This window comes from Pyrus communis, chromosome 6, assembly GCF_041283825.1.
Source record: "Pyrus communis isolate YQ-2024b chromosome 6, ASM4128382v1, whole genome shotgun sequence".
Classification (NCBI taxonomy): domain Eukaryota; kingdom Viridiplantae; phylum Streptophyta; class Magnoliopsida; order Rosales; family Rosaceae; genus Pyrus; species Pyrus communis.
The window spans coordinates 3,791,448-3,809,299 of record NC_142570.1 but is presented as its reverse complement, the minus strand read 5'-3'; the positions used below and the strand labels follow the sequence as shown (position 1 = coordinate 3,809,299).

At 37.0% G+C, this 17,852-nt stretch overlaps 3 protein-coding genes and 1 pseudogene across 4 annotated transcripts; 1 reads left to right on the top strand and 3 right to left on the bottom strand.

Moving 5' to 3' along the window:
- Positions 1–490: 490 nt before the first annotated feature.
- Positions 491–2,709, bottom strand: LOC137711087 (succinate dehydrogenase subunit 7A, mitochondrial). The gene is made up of 4 exons (XM_068450292.2): positions 2,551–2,709; positions 2,381–2,452; positions 1,946–2,048; positions 491–833 (listed from the first exon to the last, which is right to left on the bottom strand). The coding sequence occupies exons 1-4, from the start codon at positions 2,602–2,604 to the stop codon at positions 739–741; spliced, it is 324 nt and encodes a 107-aa protein (XP_068306393.1). The 5' UTR covers positions 2,605–2,709; the 3' UTR covers positions 491–738.
- Positions 2,710–2,920: 211 nt separating this feature from the next.
- Positions 2,921–5,117, top strand: LOC137711082 (Putative thiol-disulfide oxidoreductase DCC). Its single transcript, XM_068450286.2, has 8 exons — positions 2,921–3,142; positions 3,533–3,675; positions 3,837–3,944; positions 4,127–4,183; positions 4,283–4,348; positions 4,459–4,519; positions 4,610–4,656; positions 4,865–5,117. Exons 1-8 carry the CDS (start codon positions 2,992–2,994, stop codon positions 4,907–4,909), a joined length of 678 nt encoding a protein of 225 aa, XP_068306387.2. The 5' UTR covers positions 2,921–2,991; the 3' UTR covers positions 4,910–5,117.
- LOC137710185 (mogroside I-E synthase pseudogene) lies at positions 5,118–6,106 on the bottom strand (annotated as a pseudogene).
- Positions 6,107–7,336: 1,230 nt separating this feature from the next.
- LOC137711076 (calmodulin-binding protein 60 A) lies at positions 7,337–12,713 on the bottom strand. 2 transcript variants are annotated; one of them, XM_088695443.1, is made up of 8 exons: positions 12,410–12,713; positions 12,061–12,259; positions 11,845–11,923; positions 9,695–9,747; positions 9,092–9,582; positions 8,732–8,892; positions 8,327–8,530; positions 7,337–8,227 (listed from the first exon to the last, which is right to left on the bottom strand). In XM_088695443.1, the coding sequence occupies exons 2-8, from the start codon at positions 12,150–12,152 to the stop codon at positions 7,610–7,612; spliced, it is 1,698 nt and encodes a 565-aa protein (XP_088551569.1). In that variant the 5' UTR covers positions 12,153–12,259; positions 12,410–12,713; the 3' UTR covers positions 7,337–7,609. The 2 variants fall into 2 exon arrangements, with proteins under 2 accessions (XP_088551569.1, XP_068306381.2); XM_068450280.2 differs by lacking the exon at positions 12,410–12,713 and having other exon boundaries at positions 12,061–12,329.
- Positions 12,714–17,852: the final 5,139 nt, after the last annotated feature.

Below are 17,852 nucleotides of genomic sequence, written 5' to 3'. Positions count from 1 at the left end.
TGTACCCGTTATAGTTACGTTTTTTATGAAGAAAAAATTTGGTATCAAAATTTGATTTGTTTTTGTTGAAATGTTTTACAACATAATGTGAAATTAATTCAAAAGAAGTTAACACAAGACAAAGGTTTGCATCTAATCTCTATAAAAAAAATTAATATAAAAATTTAACGTGAATTAATCGTAACCGTTCAAATAGAATGAGAGGGGACAAAAAAAAAAATTGAAGAAAGAATCATATTCCTTTTAATTTCTTAGGTTCCACTGCATAACACCCCAATCCTCCTACATTCATCTTTTCCTCTTTTCACAATCATTTAATCCAATCACTGGTCACCCTGCAACGCTCGCTCTATGGTTACAAATTCAGATATCAAGATAGAGTAAATTGAACGTACGCAAACTCACTTATCATCTTCACCAACTCATCGCCAATTTGGACCTCTTCAACGGGTATCGCCAATTTTGTAACGTTTTCTTCTGCATTTCCAGCTTAGGAAGGATATTATAGTTTAAAATTAAGCAAAGCATTCATTACAAAAACACAAAAAGTGTTCAACTGCATCCATCTTGTTCTACGATTTTTATAGAATTGACAATCTTATTAACAAACAAAACCTAATAGAGATCAGAAACAGATACTTCGAAAGCAGCTCAGGATAATCTGTTTTCTACTTATTCAGCATATAGACGCATTCCACATGGTTGCCAGAAGAAATCCGCCCCCACACACACACTTGATTATGCACTTGCACCCGAAGCCCCTGCTTGTTCCTTAGCCTGTTGCCTAGCCTCTTCTCGCATTACTGCTCTTACATATATTTCATAGCAGGCGCCTGATAAACATCATAAACACATGAGTACTTGGACCACTGTAACAAGTTAAACAAGACTCTAATTCCTTGATATATCCAATTTGTATAACCACATAAATACACATACACAATTACATTGACCAATACAATATTAAAAGTCAAAATTAAAAGTAAGTCCATTATTGCCTTCTATCAAGAAATGCACTCAATCAAGTGTTTTCAACCTATCTTATAAACACAGGGTGGTGCTATCAACACACCCCTTTTTACCTCCCATACATCCTTCTCAATTTCCGGCCGTCAAACGGAATGAATTGAAGAAAATCAAAGGACAAATATTAACAAGGAATGTGTGGGAAGTAAAAATGGGGGTGTGAATAGCACTACCCTAAACACATATGGAATGGTTGGATTATAGAGCACAAGTTAATTTGTTAAAATACAAAACAGATTTCAACAATTCAGAACACCGAATATCGTTCTCTAATCAGGTCTTAATGATCCTGATTGCTATTTTCCCTTGTTTATCATGCTACGTTCACAGATGGAAAAAGTAATCATATTTTTCTCAACGAATATAAGAAACAGCAGATTCTACCCATACTTTGAAGGTGGATATCGTTATAAGTCAGTGAATGTGCATCTGTGAATACAAACACACTTGCAACCCTAAAAAAGGCGGAGAGGCAAGCAGGAAAATGAACCCCTCTAGCTTGCGACTCATCCTTAAGGGGTATATTCCAAGCTCTATAAGAGGCTAAAACAACTGTAACCCCAACCCCTTCTGTTGTCAATTGTCATAGCCTTACTGAGGACTTTACTAATCAGACAATAAATGCAATCAAATCAATTGATCATATAGTATAAACATGGAAAAGGTAAATAATCAGACAATCAACCTTATAATCAAATGGTTTCTTCCTGATGAAACCGCGGCTTCCTGCCTACCACATCCCCGAAACCATAAAAAATTATCTAAGAAATCTAAAAAATGTACGGTAACTAGACCTAATTTAGGAAAGCCAGAGGAGTGAGTAATGGCTACATCTTATCAAAAGTATCAAGGTAAATTAAGCTTATGCATAGCAACTAATACACCATCTGATTAAATCTCAAGCAAAATAATTGCGTACCGGCAACGATAACAATGGTAAGAACATCTCCAAGTCTTTTAACTAGAGCCACGCCCTTCTTATGCGACTTAAACCGTTTTAAAGACGGGTCCGGTGCCAAGAGCTGCAAATTTAAACAACTCAGTCCAGCCCAAATGCACAATTGAACCAGCGAAATCAAATAAACACATTCACCCTGCTGCTAACAAACATCAAAATCAAATAAATAAACAAAATTTGCACAAATAAATCTAAAGCTAAAATATTTAAGCTGTATGCTCAAATGGGTTTGCTACCCAACTATCAAAAATCCTAAACTCGAAGTTTCATGGCCGAATCTCAGATACAAGATGAAATAAAAAGCTGCCCCAAACGAATCAAAATCCGAACAATCCTGTATAGCTGAATAAATTAAGCGAGAGAGAGAGAGAGAGAGAGAGAGAGATAGAGACTCACAGCTTTCTCGCGAGGCCCTGGCTCGACGTGGAACTGGCGGCGCGATTGGGAAAGCGAATCGTTCTGCCCCCTCTGATTGTTAAACCGAAATAGTTAGGGAGAGAGGAAATTCTGAACCAAATCAAAACTACGGCGTTACAGATCGAACGTATGAGACAGAGAGAGAGCACCTGTGAGTGGGATTGGAAATGGGATGCGACGGAATTGCGGAGCAGGAACGCCATAGTCAATAACCGGAGCGTGAAGCGGTAGCTACCAAATACTTCACAAAGACTCGAGCTTTTGCTATCAGGGCCATTTTTTGTGCTTTTTATTTTTCTATTCTATCCCCATACTTTTCCATATTTATTTTAGTACCCCATATCTATCTGGCTGTTTTTTTTTTTTTTTTTTTTTTTGTTTGAGAGTAACAGAACTCATTGTTTGGAACAGCGGGTTTGGGGCCACTTTCCCTTCGTGCCACGTGTCAGGTTTATGGGTGGAGGACAGGCTGCCACGTATACATGGTAGTTATGTACCAGGGCAGTCCAAGCAAACGAACTCTGAATCTTTTGGTTCCTAAACTTCGATCCCAAAAGCTTTGAATTTGAGTGCAGAAAGAAGAAGAAGAAATGGCAATGAGGGCAGCTGCTTCAGCATGTAAAATTGGAGGAAGGCAAAGAAGCCCTTCTCTCTCTTCAGTTGCTCTCTCTCTCCAACAACTCAAGCTCCATCAATTTCAACCCCAAAGATTCATATCGGCTCCTCCTCTTAACCAACCTGGTGAGTTGTGACCGATTTATCCTATTTACCGATCTCACAGACACTAAACAGACAATAAGCCGCACACGGTTTGGAGCTCCTTTATTGTCTGTTTAGTAGAAATTTTTGTTTCGCAATGCCATTCTCATTTCATTCTTGTTTTCCTGATGATCATAGTTTGATATGTGCGTAGAAATTTTTCGTTATGTGTGATTTATTGGGTTATTTATGCATATGTGTCAACTTGTGATTGGTAGGATGTAGCCGAACAATGTCCGGGATTATTAGGTTTAGTCTATTTTTGTAGGTTTGGTTTTATATGAGACCAAGGAATCAAGAAGAAATTTTTATGGTTTGCAAATAGTTCAGTTTATGATGCATATGTGTGTGTATGTATGAATGTATTTGTAGGGTTTAAGTCTTCAGTAAGGGCTATAAGTGGGGCAGCTGCAGATCCTATAACTCCAAAGAAAGAAAATGATCAAGAACAAACACCTCAGAATTGGAAGATTAAAATGCTCTATGACGGGGATTGCCCCTTATGCATGCGAGAGGTCGATCCTTACCTTCCAACACCCGTGTATATATCCCTGTTGTTACTTTTCTGTTTATAATGTAATTAGCGTTTGTTTGATGAGTTTCGTACGGATGAAGCTACAAAGTCCTTTTGTTCTTGATGGTTTCGAGTGTGCTGAAGTTTGCGTTATATTGGCAGGTGGACATGCTGAGAGAGAGAAATAAGCGTTATGGTACCATCAAGTTTGTTGACATAAGTTCAGATGACTACTCGCCAGAGGAGAATCAAGGGCTGGACTACAAGACTGTAAGTTTGCGTTATTGAAATTTGATGCTAAGATTTACGAAACCAAATTATATCATCGGCAGTATTTCCTCTTTTTAATATCCAATTTAAACTTCCTGGCTTGAAACATAGAAAGATGATATGATATGTTTTGGACAAATACATCAGAACTTAGTGACACTTTCTTGTGTTGTTTTGTTTAGGTTATGGGAAACATTCACGCCATCCTCTCTGATGGAACTGTGGTCACTGATGTCGAAGTAAGCCCCTTTTCGTGCCACGTTTTAGCTCCCTATTTTGAATACAGTTTTCCCTTGAGTTGTCCAGGAGATGGATAAAGCTGATGAAAACTGCTGCAGGCATTCAGAAAGCTCTACGAGCAAGTGGGGCTCGGATGGGTATATGCCATAACCAAATACGAACCTGTGAGTCTCCTTTTTTGATTCATCTACTTTTCCGCCATGTAGAACTAAATGATCTACAATAGTATGTTATCTTTATGTGGGGGTCTAATGGGAAAACAATTTATTCACAGATTGCAACAATAGCTGGTGCTGTATATGGCGTTTGGGCTAAATATCGTCTTCAAATCACAGGTATGCTAATTTGTTAACTCTGCTGCCCAGATATCTTATGATTTATATAAACTTCTGTTAGATGATGTTGATATCCTGTTTTTGCATTAGGCCGGCCACCCCTAGAAGAGGTTTTGGAGTTGCGAAAGAAGAACAAGGTAAGCACCATTCATTTGCATGGATTTCAGTTCTATTACCGTTCAACACCTTTAATTGAATCCGAATGGGAATGGAACCATAAGCTTATGTTAGACATGAAACAGTCTGCTAACAGCAGCTATCAACTTTCACAGAAACGCTTAAGAACTTGAAATATTTGAACCATGTGGTGCTAACACACGTCTCGTTATCTGTTTTCCTATACAGGGAGAAGTATGTAAAGATGCAAAAGATTGTAAACTTCCAGAGTAACTGGCACCAGTCGGGATTTTGAAGGTTTCGTGTTAGGTTGCTTCCATCGTCTTCCATAACTTTGGGTTTTATACAAATATTATAGAAAGGCATGCAGGTGTATAATTTTTCACGCATACATTCTTTTGCAGAGTTATATGTAAACAATCTGATGAATGTAAAACGTCGATATGCTGAATTTCTGCAATGCTTCAGTTTGTTTGCTTAATTAGCCTTCCTTCGGCGTTGAAAGCTTTGCTACAAATTCATTTATGTTGTCATCTGATTTTCCCCCTACGCTAACAGATCTCTTCGCAGCCTCTCTCCATGAATTTCAAGGCATTCCAGTTGATCTCTCCACTTCTCTTTCCTCGCATGACTTCCCTCGCACACGTCTCTCTCTCTTCCCTACTCACAATCCCCTCCTCATTTTTCTCAACTCTCCTCCAACCCCCTACAACCCTACAAATTTCGCATTAGTCGGCTGGTCGCTCCACTGCGGCATCACCACCATCGGCCGCCTAGGCTCAACCACTCCAACGTTGAATTCCATCCGCAGTCAGTCACAAAACAACCCACGGATCGGTTTGCTAGAACCTCCAGTTGGTTGCACCATGGCACAGCCAATCCAGCTTCACCTACTGACTCCAAAAAGTCATCTGGCAAACCGACAGGAAATTCAGATCACTTGCTTTCATTCCCCATGCAATTAATTTCTTCAACCTGTTTAGCAGCAGTCTCTGCCATGCTTCCAAATGAGACATAAACCACACTTTAAAGTGCTTTTTTCTCCAGTGCACTTGTATGCTTTTGGCCTCCAGATACTTGCACCACAGGTTCCGTCTCCTTCAATTTATTGGTCCAGTTAGGCTGTTGGCACCATGGGACCCACCATCGCCAGGGGCCAAAACCCCAGCATTTCATTCACCAGCTTTTCAATACACACACACGCACTTTAAGTAAGTTTGGTAAGACTGACAAAAGAGCCAAGGTTCAATAGCATCAGTGTTTTACTTTTCCGAATAATGATCCTCTCCGGATCCTTATTCTACTTTTCCAATTAGTAAAGCAATTGCAATGAATATATCTTCATCAAAGCAATAATGCTCCATTTTTATGGTACAAAGATAAATATGCATAAACTGAATCAATTATTTTATTTTTTTAAATAAACAATAATGTCAAGTCAACTTCAGCATTACTATCATGGAAAGACATTGTTACTAAACAGAATCAATCATAAATTTTGTTGGGTAGTGATTTTCAAACTTCTCTCTTTTTTCGTTGTTCTCCTACGTACTAACTTTTGAATTGAATAAAAAAAAAAGAAGGAGAGTAGAAGGAGAAAACGAAAGTGTGAAAATCACTATGCCTCATCTCTATAAACACTTTGTAATCGTTACAATTTTTGAGCCTCATAATTATTCAGTTTCCATGATTCTTCTTTATTTTACATTTCTAAATTTTTAGTTCATTTTTTGCAGATAATATCAAAACCCCACGTCACTCATTTATTACTTACCTGAAAAAATAAACCCATAAGTTTCTTTCATCACAAGCAACGACAGACCGCGATTTACGATACGCCAGTACATGGAGCAGACAGAAGCTGAGTTGGTTAAAAACACAGCTCCGTGGATTTTGAACTCTTTGGCCACGTCAAGTGCCCGTGGAAGCGGTGAATCATACACAATACGACTGACAGGTGGTGAGCCTGCTGAGGCATTGAGCTTCAGTATGAGCTCTGCCAGGGTTTTCGAACTAACTATTTTGAATGAGTGTAAGTAGGCTGCTTGGGTTGGTGCTTGGTTGAATCCGCTTTGATCGTAGCCATCGGAGATGGGTTCGATTCGCACAGCCAGCGCGTAGATGGATTTGATGGTGTTAGGGGTGGTGGCTAGAGTGGTTTTTAGGTCTTTGGAGGCTAAACATTTGGCAAATGGAGGAGTGGGTTTATGTGCCCTTGAGCTGGATATGCGAAAACAACTAGGAATAAAGAAGAGTGTAAGTTCCACAATAAAAATCCTAATCAAATTCGTGGAGACAATTAGGAATCAAATCAACTAGGGGAAGCTGTAGTTGATCCCATGTTCTTTTTTTTTTTTTTTTTTTTTTTTCCTTTCTGTTACCCGATTCATGACTTCTCTCGTTTCATGCAAGTAAAGATGAATGGACTGATGGATTATACAGCACCCATTTGGGATTGCTTCTGCTTATGTAAGAAGCACTTCAATGCTTTCACTAGAAGCAACAAATATGCTTTGAAAATCCAAAAGTACTTTTTCTGTCACACACTGTTAAAACAACGTTTTGGTTATCTGGAAGCGCTTTTAGCCTTTCCAAAACATTCCCAAACAGGGCATTGGTTTCTGCAGGTCCCAACAACTCCAAGTTCGAGTTAGGAACAAGGTAAATACACGAAAACTCGCTTAAATGAAGAGAGAAAGCTATAAAAAGGATACTTTTATTAAACAAATGACTTCATTCAAGTTATGTAGAAGCACGTACATATTTACAAGCTAACAACTTGATATGAGAGTTTATTTCTCTGGCCACTGGCCAAGAGAATTAAGAAACTGGTAAGAACATGAACTACCAGATACATTTAACATCTAACAAAACCTCCGAAGAGATCTCTCTCTACCTGCACACGTAAGTACTATACGGGCAGCGTTAAACGGTATATGCAACTGTAACCAAAGATTCTTTCACATTAGATTACTAGTATCTTCGAATATCACGAAATTTTCGTTTCAGAGCAACGCTCTTCCTAATTGAGAACCACTTCAGCACACTGAATAGCTTTGTCCATCTCATTTGAGCCCTATCAGATATCGCAACAGCTGTAGAACGCCTCAACAAGAAGCCATCTACAGCGCTTTGTAGGTCTTGTGATTCGGAACTAATGTTCTGGGACTGCAGATCAGCATCAAAAAATTGCAGATGATCCTCATCAAATAAAGCTTGGACCATGGGGTCAGAGTCGCAGATCAAGGAGTTCGCTACTTGACCTGGGAAACTCAGAGTCTGGTCATATCTAAGACCGAGTCCGTCAATGTTGTGCAAGGAATAATCATCCAAGCCACTGCTGCTACCCACCGAGTACATGGAAGAGATGATATCTGGAGAAGAGGCAGATGGCTGTGCATAATCAAATCCATCAATTTTTTGAGAAGCCAAAAACTTGCTTCCGTCAAGATCCCCTGACCTTGGAGAGCTCGATGTGTGAAGAACATTGGTGAAGTTGGAAGCAGCAGCTATAAGAGAGGCTTCATCTTCAAACGGGACTACTTCTTCCCAGTGTTGAAATGCAGAAATGACCAAGTGCTGGCCATCAGCCTAAAAACAATATTTGATCATACGAAATCAGACATGACTTGAGAAAATAAAAAGGAAAAAAAGATAAAAGCGAGTGGACTGAGGTGATAGGTAGCGTGCCTTTTGTGCTTCGGACAGCTTACTAATAGGAACATATTCACGCTCCAACAGAAGTCCCATCACTTGCCCCACAATGTTGAAGGCCACACCAGTTTGCTGTGAACTGGGAGGGCAGTACAAGTACATCCTCTTATCGAGTATACATGTCTGAGCATGCTCCACAGTGACTTCCCACATCTTAGCCGACATACCCGTCCCAAGGATCTGCAAATTTTCACCCAAAAAAGCCCTTACAATCATTAGAATACTTGTGAAGGGTTGAAAAAGGCTGCTGAAACAAGTAGAATTTCCTTTTGATGAAACATTTAAATGCACAAGATGACAACCTAGCTTCAAACTTTGCAGCGTAAACTATTAAGCATTGGAAAAGTAAATTTAACCAAGATAAGAAAAGGCAGTAATTACATTCCGGAGCCTTGAAGGGTTTAAGAAGAGTAGGGTGAGAAAATCCTTCACGATGTTGATGTTTTCCCGACTCAACCGCTTGTGGAAAGCTCCGTCCTTGCCAATCTTTTCTAGTCTCCATACTTCATCAAGCAGACATGGAGGGTGGTGTTTCTTGTACACTGCAGAACCAGAAGTAACTCAGGTTATAATATTACATTTTTAATTAGCTGATCCTAATCTGGAGGCAACGAGGCATGCATGATAAGGCAAGATGAAAATATAAGAAGGTAACTACATCCAATAGGAGGAGATATTATGATGATATACGGATAACTTTTACTTTTTTGCTTAACTACTTGGCAAATGAGAAGAACTCACATTCTCCACGGTGATCCCTGACAATAAAGGATTCCGTCCTTGCTTCTCTTATTCTAATTCCATCGAAGTTATCTAAAACTCTTGCACCTAGCCTGAACCGACGGCTCCTTGTCCAGCTTGAATTATCAGTAAAAGAAATCTCACCCACAAGAGCAACTCCATCTTTAAGATTCAAAATTGATTCTCCTGTAAGAAGAGGTTTCTTTCCTTCCCTCTCCCTTACAATGTTATTCTTGAAATCTTCAAGTGTCCAATTGTCACCCTCCTCACCATCAAAATCACCCTCGAGAACAACGATCTCCACCTTGGCTGCGGATTCAGGCCCGGATTTGACAATATGTCCACTAAAGCAATCAACCAAAGCTACTTGTACACTAGAGCATTCTTCTCCTTCAATCCGAGCTCCAGTAAATACCGGAAGAGAGATATTATTTAAGAACTGTAGCTTTAAGATTCTTGATTCAAAATGATGCGTCTCTTTCCCACAATTCCTAAATAGAAACGTAAAACATAAATAAAACTATTGTATGGCAAGGTAAAACTACGGATTTTGGCCCTAAATTGCAACATCTCAAAGCTTTAGAGTTTATAGTATTATCTTACTGTTTCATACTGTTCAAATGCTTTCTTAGGGCCACCTCGACTTCTTCTTTAACCTGAAAATACATAGCAAAATTATATAACATTCAATTAAAGCCGCAGCACCGATAGAAACTAAAAGGATGCATCGAGTTTGCATGCCTTGAACTGCAACGTGAAAATCAATTACTATGTTACGGTTTGCAGGGACATCAAATTGAAGTAAATAAATATAACCCTCAAAGGTATACTTGAGGCCTAAGAAACTTCAGAGAATGAATGTGAATCCAATTTATCTTGGCATCGAACAGGCAAAATATTGAGATGGTGTCAGGCTAGAGCAAGTGCGACCACAAAGTGGGCTGCCATGCACGTTAGCTGCACCCTGCAAAGCATGGCGGTAAAATTTGCAAAGCATGGTGGTATTTTACAATTTCCAGCAAGCTTACAACGGCTCAGTTTAGTTAATTGATTTTAGTACAGTCGTGTACTTATGAAGTTCAGAAATCATATACAACCCCTTCAAACATACAAAACTGTATTACAATTATACAGTCGAGCGAAAACGCCTACATGACTCGAGGCTTCGAGCTCAATGGTGAAAATTACACAGTTACTTAATCCAATACATAAAGAAAAGGGTTCTTTAGATATAAGTTCATGCAACACTTATTTCCTTGACAAAAAACTATCTCATTTTAAACATCTAAATATAACCCAAATTTGAAGTAAACTGCCATGTAAACAAATAAATACCTATTATTTTCAAACTATTTACAATTGTGCCACAACACTCTAATTAAGTTAATGAATTTAATTATCCACCATAATTGTGGGAAATAAGTGCCTTATTATTATAAAATTATCTACTTTATACTTCTCTTACCATCATATGTTTCATTTCTTTTATTTGTTTGATAATCATTGTAGGTAAATTATTTTGCATGTATGTATTAGGCATATTTTGTTAAAATTATATATATGCATGCTAATAATTAATCTATAATTTTATGTAAAATAATATGTGATTAATTAATTTTGAATAAATTGGCCAAAAACATTTATTTATTTTGTTGGTAAATTATTTTTCATGTGATATTACATATATACTAGCCGCATTTTGTTAGTATTATATAGAGTGTGCAATCAATCGACATTCTTTTATTTTTTTAGGTAAATTATTTTGCATGTAGGTAAATTGTTTTATATATATATATATATATATATATATTTTTTTTTTACAAAATATTGGTATTTAATTAATTTTGAATAAAAAATATTTATTTATTTTGTAGGTAAATTATTTTGCACGTATCATTACATAATTTACTAGGAACTTATATTGTTATTATATATATGTTGTGCAAAATAATTCACCTATGTTATATTTAAAATATTGATAATTTTGAATAAAATAACTTTTTTATATTTGTAGGATATACTAATGTACCTGTTAGCATCATGTGAAAACAACTATACAAGGAACATTGGCATCATGTAAATTTTTGTTATTAAATGCATAGGAATCATGACATTTAAATTTTTTTCCAAATCCCCATAAGGTATTTGAAGACATTTAACTGAATGAAAAATGTAGATAATAAGTGAGAGACCCAATGTAAGTGTTATTAGGGGTAATTTAGACATCCAAAAATACAAATTTTGCCAAACTTAATTATGGATATTGCTTATTCTAAGATTTCTCCATGCAGGTTCAGATTTCTCATATTTTTAGAGAGGGTAATCAAGTTGCTGATTGTTTGGCCAATTATGGTGTTGATCACCCCGGTGCCCATTTGTGGGATTCATGCCCACCTTGTGCTGCAGCTGCGTATTCTCATAACCTTTCTAAACTTCCTTATTATAGGTTTTGCTAAAAGAAGTTTTCAATTGTTGTTATGAATTCTTTAATGTTCTGGGTTTGGCCTTATGTCCCCCCTGACATATTGTATTTCTCTTGTTTATCAATAAATTCTCCTCAAAGTCTCTTCCCATGATAGCAATGCTGGAGTGGGACGGACTTTGTTGCCAAATTTACCAAAAAAACAAAAATTATGGATATTGCTTAGTTGGAGCCTAATCATTGGGTTTTTGTTAGAGAAATTGATCATGATGGGCTTTAGTTAAAGAAAATTGAATTCCAAGGGGTGTACTCATAACAGGAAAACACTTACAACTTTACGAATCAAACGCTCAAGAAGTGGCTCCAGTAAGTGCTGGACTTTGTGCAATCTCATCGTTTCCAGGACCACGCTGAAAACCAGTAATGAAGGCATTAGAAACTTAGAAAGAAAACAGATGTGAAAACTATCATCAGTTTATTTTGGTCTATGGTACTTTATTAGTACATCATAGTTATCAAGAACCAAAAAAGATTTACAGACTCAAACCTCTGGAAAGTGGTCTTCCTACGCTTGTCCTCCGGACTACCAGTCCCATCCGACCGACCCTTGCCATCATCATGCTGCCTCTTCAGCGACATTATCGAAACCCAGCAACACCCAGCACACCAAGCTCACCAGTAACAAGCAATGAGAAGCACTGGCTGTGCCACTGCCACTGCCACTGTCACTACACAAACATAAAGAACTGCAACAACATTCGATAAGCAGGCTATACAATTATTTTTAATGATCCACAGATATAAATAACGGAAAATAGAATGGATAAAATAATAATAATAATTATTATTATTATAATAAATGCGGTAATAAATGAGAAAAATCCAAATCTTGGTACTATCCAAGTACTGTTCGCGGTGCCATGTAGGCTGTTGCTATCGGTTATTAAAAAGTTGGCTGCTTCCGGGATGCTTCTTCGTCGACCCGAAAGCCATCTTTTTCTGGGGCTTCTTCTTTCATTGTCACGCTGCATTCACGGTGGACAGACGCTCACGCGGGTGCAGGAGGAGACGAGAGAGCGTTAGAGATAGGAGATGATGGCGCGTGGGCCCGTAAAAGCGCGTTTAAAACGATTGATAGGGGCGGGGTCGAGTGGCCAAATGGATGTCGTTGTTTGCTTTTTTTTTTGTTGCTATTTTTTCAACTGAAAGTAGATCACTCATCAGTTTATATGTCCAGCGGGTCCTTATGGTTGTTTTGTCATGCGAGTCATGTGATTCATGATTATTGTCTTTCAACCTGATCCGGTGAAAATAATAATGCTTATGCATTCTGATGCAAGCTTGATTTTCGTAAATTCTTCTCTCTCTTAATAACTAATAATTAACCAACTAACGTTATCGTTTGTTAAAAAAAAAAAAAAAAAAAAAAAAAAAAAAAGTAACGAGATTTGTGCACAAGTTTATTAGGTAGCAAGCCAAAATTCTTACATTTTTAATCATTTTGCAAATACGGGTTATTTAGCAAATACCATTGCCGAAATTTTCAACATTATTGTCATTTATAAACGGGAATTTCACGGATTTACGAGGAATTCGCATGCTAATTAAGGAGATCAAAGTGTTGGATGATGATTGCCAAAGACATATGAGTTAATTGAGTGGTGATTTTAGTTAGTACACTAATGTTTAAAAACATATGAATAGTGTGTTTCTAATAAATTGGGATGGCAAGTGATGAATTGCGCCCTGAAAATTAAGGTCTTCCACATCAACTCATTACATTTTGGATTTAAACTCTCATTCCCATAATATAGAATATCACTTACAATAATAAAAATAATACAACTGGCATGGCAATGAACCTTGTTATCTTAAGGAAAAAACCTGAGGGCTCTCTTTTTTTTTTACTCAGGAAACATGAAGTCCTTTACCATGTTATAATATGTGCTTGGACTTTCTAACATCTCACTGTTTATGTAAGTTTTCGTGCTACTATTATAAAACATAGTGCCAACAACATAAGATAATAAAGAATCCATTGAAAATTTTACTTTTAAAATAGTCTCTTTAGCATTTCTCATGGTTTAATAAGGTTCCACGTGGGAAATAAAACACAATCATTGGTGTATGAATTGAATAAGCTTAAAACTACAGAGAAAATAAAAAAATTCCTTCCACACATTTATCACTTTTCCAATCGATAAGGCAACTCGTTCGGTGCCTCATCTATTACGACGATAAAACGCTAGTTATTGAAAATAAATCGAACTTGCCTTATCAATTGCCTCGCCTTTTGGGTACGGTCGATCTAAAGATTCGTCAACATTCTCAAGTCAGTCACAAGAACATGTCATGAAATGAAAATGTCATAAAATCCTTTTTTAACGTGTCGGAACACGGGCATATACGTTATAACGGAATGATACACCATATAAACGTATGATGACTTCTAACATATGTACTTATGTTTCGGACACACTAAAAAATCTCTTCTCAATAATAACGTATCTTTTGTCTTTACATCAACATCATAAAGTGGATTTTTACAAACATATCCAAAAGGAATCATAAACGTTGTAAGAAGAACAAGTAGCACACCGTTCTCCGTGCATGCTTGTCTGAAATGTCCAAAATGTCAGAAATCACAAGATACTCCATCCCACTTCCACGAATCTTCCTACCCTCAGTACACTCCTCCCGTGCACAACTTGGAAAACAATTGCAAAATACCGAAAATGCCATTCGACATTATTTTCAAATAATGGGATCATAATATTAATTAAAAAAAAATGTTTTATTGAGTCATTTCGTCGAGCACCTTATAAGCACTTGTCAATTACTGTCAACATATGTCGAAAGTTTATGTCAAAATATGTTGACAACTACTATTATTGTAGAGCCTTGTCGAGGGTGAATGCAGGATACTGTAGAGTAATGCTAGAGACTGTCAAGGATTCTCAACTAAAGTATTTCATCAAGCACATAATCGCACAGTAGAGTCGCATAAAAGAAGAGAGAAAAGGTAGACAAATATGATAGAAGAAAATAGAATACGATTGAGGAGAGGGTTGTAATTTAGTTTGTCTTAGCTGTTCGAAGGGGTCAAAACATGGAGTTTTCAAAATTATTGAGATCAAGAATAACCAATGACCTCATGTTGACTCTGTCACCGTTCTAATACATTCAACAATATGTGGAACTTTGAGGGGAGATGTTGGTCATTACACAAAGTTTGCGTTTTTAACGTTGGTGATGAGGACATTAAAAAAACAGCAATATGCCCATTGCCGGCATTACCTTCTAACTTTTGTCAAAAAGGGGTACTATTTATACTAATTTCGGTGGGCCCGTGCCATGGTTGCATTAAAACGATTGGGCCCAATTCGTTTCTCATATCTTTCACGGGACCCGTGGGCCTGCGTCCCTGAAGTGGGTCACGTGATTGGTTCATGATTTGTTAGGCGAGTGAGTGGGCCCCGCAGGCGAGTTAGTGGGCCCAGTAGGTGAGAAAGCATGTGCTATTGGAAATTTTGGAGAAATATTATTTTTCCTTCTAATCTCTCTCTCATTCCCTTCCATTCTACTTGAATGGTTACGGTTAAACTACGTTAACATCTTATATTGATTTTTTTTATAAAGACAACAAGACAAAAAGCCAAGTGTGAGAGGATGGAAGGAAAGGAGATGAGAATAAGAGGGGAGAGAATTTTACTCTAGAATTTTTGCTCACTGCCATGACTATAGTGTATGTTAACCATATACCTAACTTTCACATTAAATATTACTTTTTTAAATTTGAAAAAAAAATTAACCAAACTTAGAGGAAGGGGCACGTGGCAGATGATTAGGTATATGGTGAGCATATACCAAAGTTTAAGGTGGTGAGAAAATGCTCCCATTGTGATAGGGTAGTGCTCTTCACATATCTCTTTTTATCTCCTACACACCCTTGTTCATTTGTCTATTAATCTTTAATTCATTTGATCTGACAGTCGAAAATTAAAAAGAATATGAGAGATAAAAATAAGTGTATGAATAGTGATGACGATTGTGTCCTGAACCAAGCACCACCCTTGTTATATGATCATTTGAGGATATCTTTTAGGCATTACTCATGCTAGCTTGATAAGTTACTGGGTCCTAACAGTGATGGCGATTGTATCGTGAAGAATAAGAATAAGTAAAGTTTTGCGTTCGAAACTCTTCAAATTTAATTTTAAAAACGAATTATGGTGACAAATTTGTCAAACTTATTTACACGTTGTACACAAGATTTATACATATAGTGAGCTCACTTCTAGAGTGTTAAACAAATGCCTATAAATAATTTATTTGAAAATGTTTTTAACATGATTGTATTTCTTTGTTACCTTATTTTTATATTGAATTCTTTACTAACATTTAGTTAATCACATTGTTCATTTGTCCTTTTTTCTTTAATTTTATCTCATTAAGATTTCAGGCACCGTTTCTTTTTTTAAGATGATACTCTAGTTCTTAACTCTCACATTAAGATTTTAGATAAGCTGCTTTGACAATCTGTTGTATTTATTTTCTTTTATCTTGAATAAATGTATTTTTCCCAACCAAAAAAAACAAAGTCAACGATGGAATATGAAAAAATGAAAACTAATGGAAATGGTTTGAAAATTTTGAGTTTTAACGATAATGACAAAATAAAGGGTAAAATGAATAGTACCAGAATTGACTTTTTAGTGTAAAAATGTGATTTTTCGTTAAAGTGATCAGTAATGCAAACTTTTCATTAAAGTTCCCTGTGAAAAATGTATAAGCAAAATGAGTAGGACTTAGGAAGCTTAATACATCATGACCCAAAAACTTGGTACATTTTTGTGAAAATCTAAAGGGTAAACTGATATTGTGCATAATCTGCTATTCACTTCAAAACCATGTATTCCTCCCTCCCTCCCTCTCTCTCTCTCTCTCTCTCTCTCTCTCTCTCTCTCTCTCTCTCAATGTATCACACAGGTGTGTATTGTATATTCCTATATTCTCCAGTTACAGAAATTACATTTCTTTTTTGTCTGCAGAAACAACTCCGGTTTCTTCCATGAAAATCATATGAACCATAGCCCGCAGTAGCCAGCCATGCAACACGATCTTCGTCTGCAATTAATTGAGTCAACTCCACATTCATCGTCTGATAAACACTTGTGGTCACTACGAGCATCTGGGACGTAGCAAGCACTCGCAACTTGTTGGTCGCCACATTCCCACGAATTCACTGCTGTAGGTGGACATACTTGCATCGACGTCGCACTTGTTTGTCGTGCTTGCTTTCCGCTCTGCACAACTGAAAACGTCATGACCAATATGAACTAGCATGTAATGGCATACTGCACTGACCTACAAAGTATCAAATGCAACTCAATTTGAAAAAAACCAAGGGGCGTTTTTTTTTTTAATTAATTAGGTTAGATAAACAGCTTGAGAGAAGTCTAGATCGAATCGATGTAGGCCTCATGAAGACTTTCGTGCCAACTACATAACACTGGAAGGGGAGGCCCCTTGGTGGTGAAAATATGATTTTGTTCAGCCAAAAATGAATCGTCGAGCAGAAGAAATAGATACTTCCGCCTACAAAAAAAGCAAAAGACATCAGTTCAGATTTCTTAAAAGATTACAAATCGATGAAAAAAAATAAAAGCAAGTTTAAATTAGAGTAGCCAATTTACTTTGCGGGGATTTCTTAGTAGGACGTCTCCTATTTGTCCGGTCTTCTGTTTCCGGGCAATTCATTTTTCTTCAAAGAATTTTGTTTGTCTTCTCCAAATTTTCCAGCGGTTTTTTTTGTAAGGACATTTCTCTTTTATTTGAGGTAACGGTTGAAATAACGCCACCAATTGATGGTCGTGAGCGCAGCGCAATGCATGAGTACGAAGGGAACCCAAAATCTATGTAATCAAATATGTTACTACATGCTACCAAAGGGAATGTCAGTGCCAAATATTGGTGCATAGATTAATGTTTTCTCCAAAAGCCATTGCCAAGCTGTTTGACTGAACCTTAAAATAAATATTACAAAAATTGTTCATGGAGACTCGTTTTTTCTCAAAAATTACAATTATTCTACAATGGTCATACTATCACGTCCCAATCCCGACATATATACAGGATCGATGTAACGTCCTGACCCGAAAATTTTATTTCGGAAACCAATTTCGGTGATAGGCCAAAATTAAACTCTTGTTTAACTAACTACTATTAATCATAATTCTTTAATTAAGTTTCTTCAACACTCACAAAATCTATAAATAGAATTTACAAAAAACATAAGATTAACTTTTCAAATAATTCACCAAAATTTCACTTCTTCAA

What these genes read in the sequence shown, in the direction of transcription:
- LOC137711087 (XM_068450292.2), bottom strand. Translation starts at nt 2,604, where the DNA reads ATGGCGTTCCTGCTCCGCAATTCCGTCGCATCCCATTTCCAATCCCAC. An exon ending in CAGGGCCTCGCGAGAAAGCT is followed by an intron (nt 2,049 to 2,380) that starts GTGAGTCTCTAT and finishes TTAAATTTGCAG; the next exon opens with CTCTTGGCACCGGACCCGTC. An exon ending in TACCATTGTTATCGTTGCCG is followed by an intron (nt 834 to 1,945) that starts GTACGCAATTAT and finishes GATGTTTATCAG; the next exon opens with GCGCCTGCTATGAAATATAT.
- LOC137711082 (XM_068450286.2), top strand. Translation starts at nt 2,992, where the DNA reads ATGGCAATGAGGGCAGCTGCTTCAGCATGTAAAATTGGAGGAAGGCAA. An exon ending in GCCCCTTATGCATGCGAGAG is followed by an intron (nt 3,676 to 3,836) that starts GTCGATCCTTAC and finishes TTATATTGGCAG; the next exon opens with GTGGACATGCTGAGAGAGAG. An exon ending in CTGTGGTCACTGATGTCGAA is followed by an intron (nt 4,184 to 4,282) that starts GTAAGCCCCTTT and finishes AAACTGCTGCAG; the next exon opens with GCATTCAGAAAGCTCTACGA.
- LOC137711076 (XM_088695443.1), bottom strand. Translation starts at nt 12,152, where the DNA reads ATGTCGCTGAAGAGGCAGCATGATGATGGCAAGGGTCGGTCGGATGGG. An exon ending in AGCGTTTGATTCGTAAAGTT is followed by an intron (nt 9,748 to 11,844) that starts GTAAGTGTTTTC and finishes ATGTATTTTCAG; the next exon opens with GTTAAAGAAGAAGTCGAGGT. An exon ending in AGCTGTCCGAAGCACAAAAG is followed by an intron (nt 8,228 to 8,326) that starts GCACGCTACCTA and finishes TATTGTTTTTAG; the next exon opens with GCTGATGGCCAGCACTTGGT.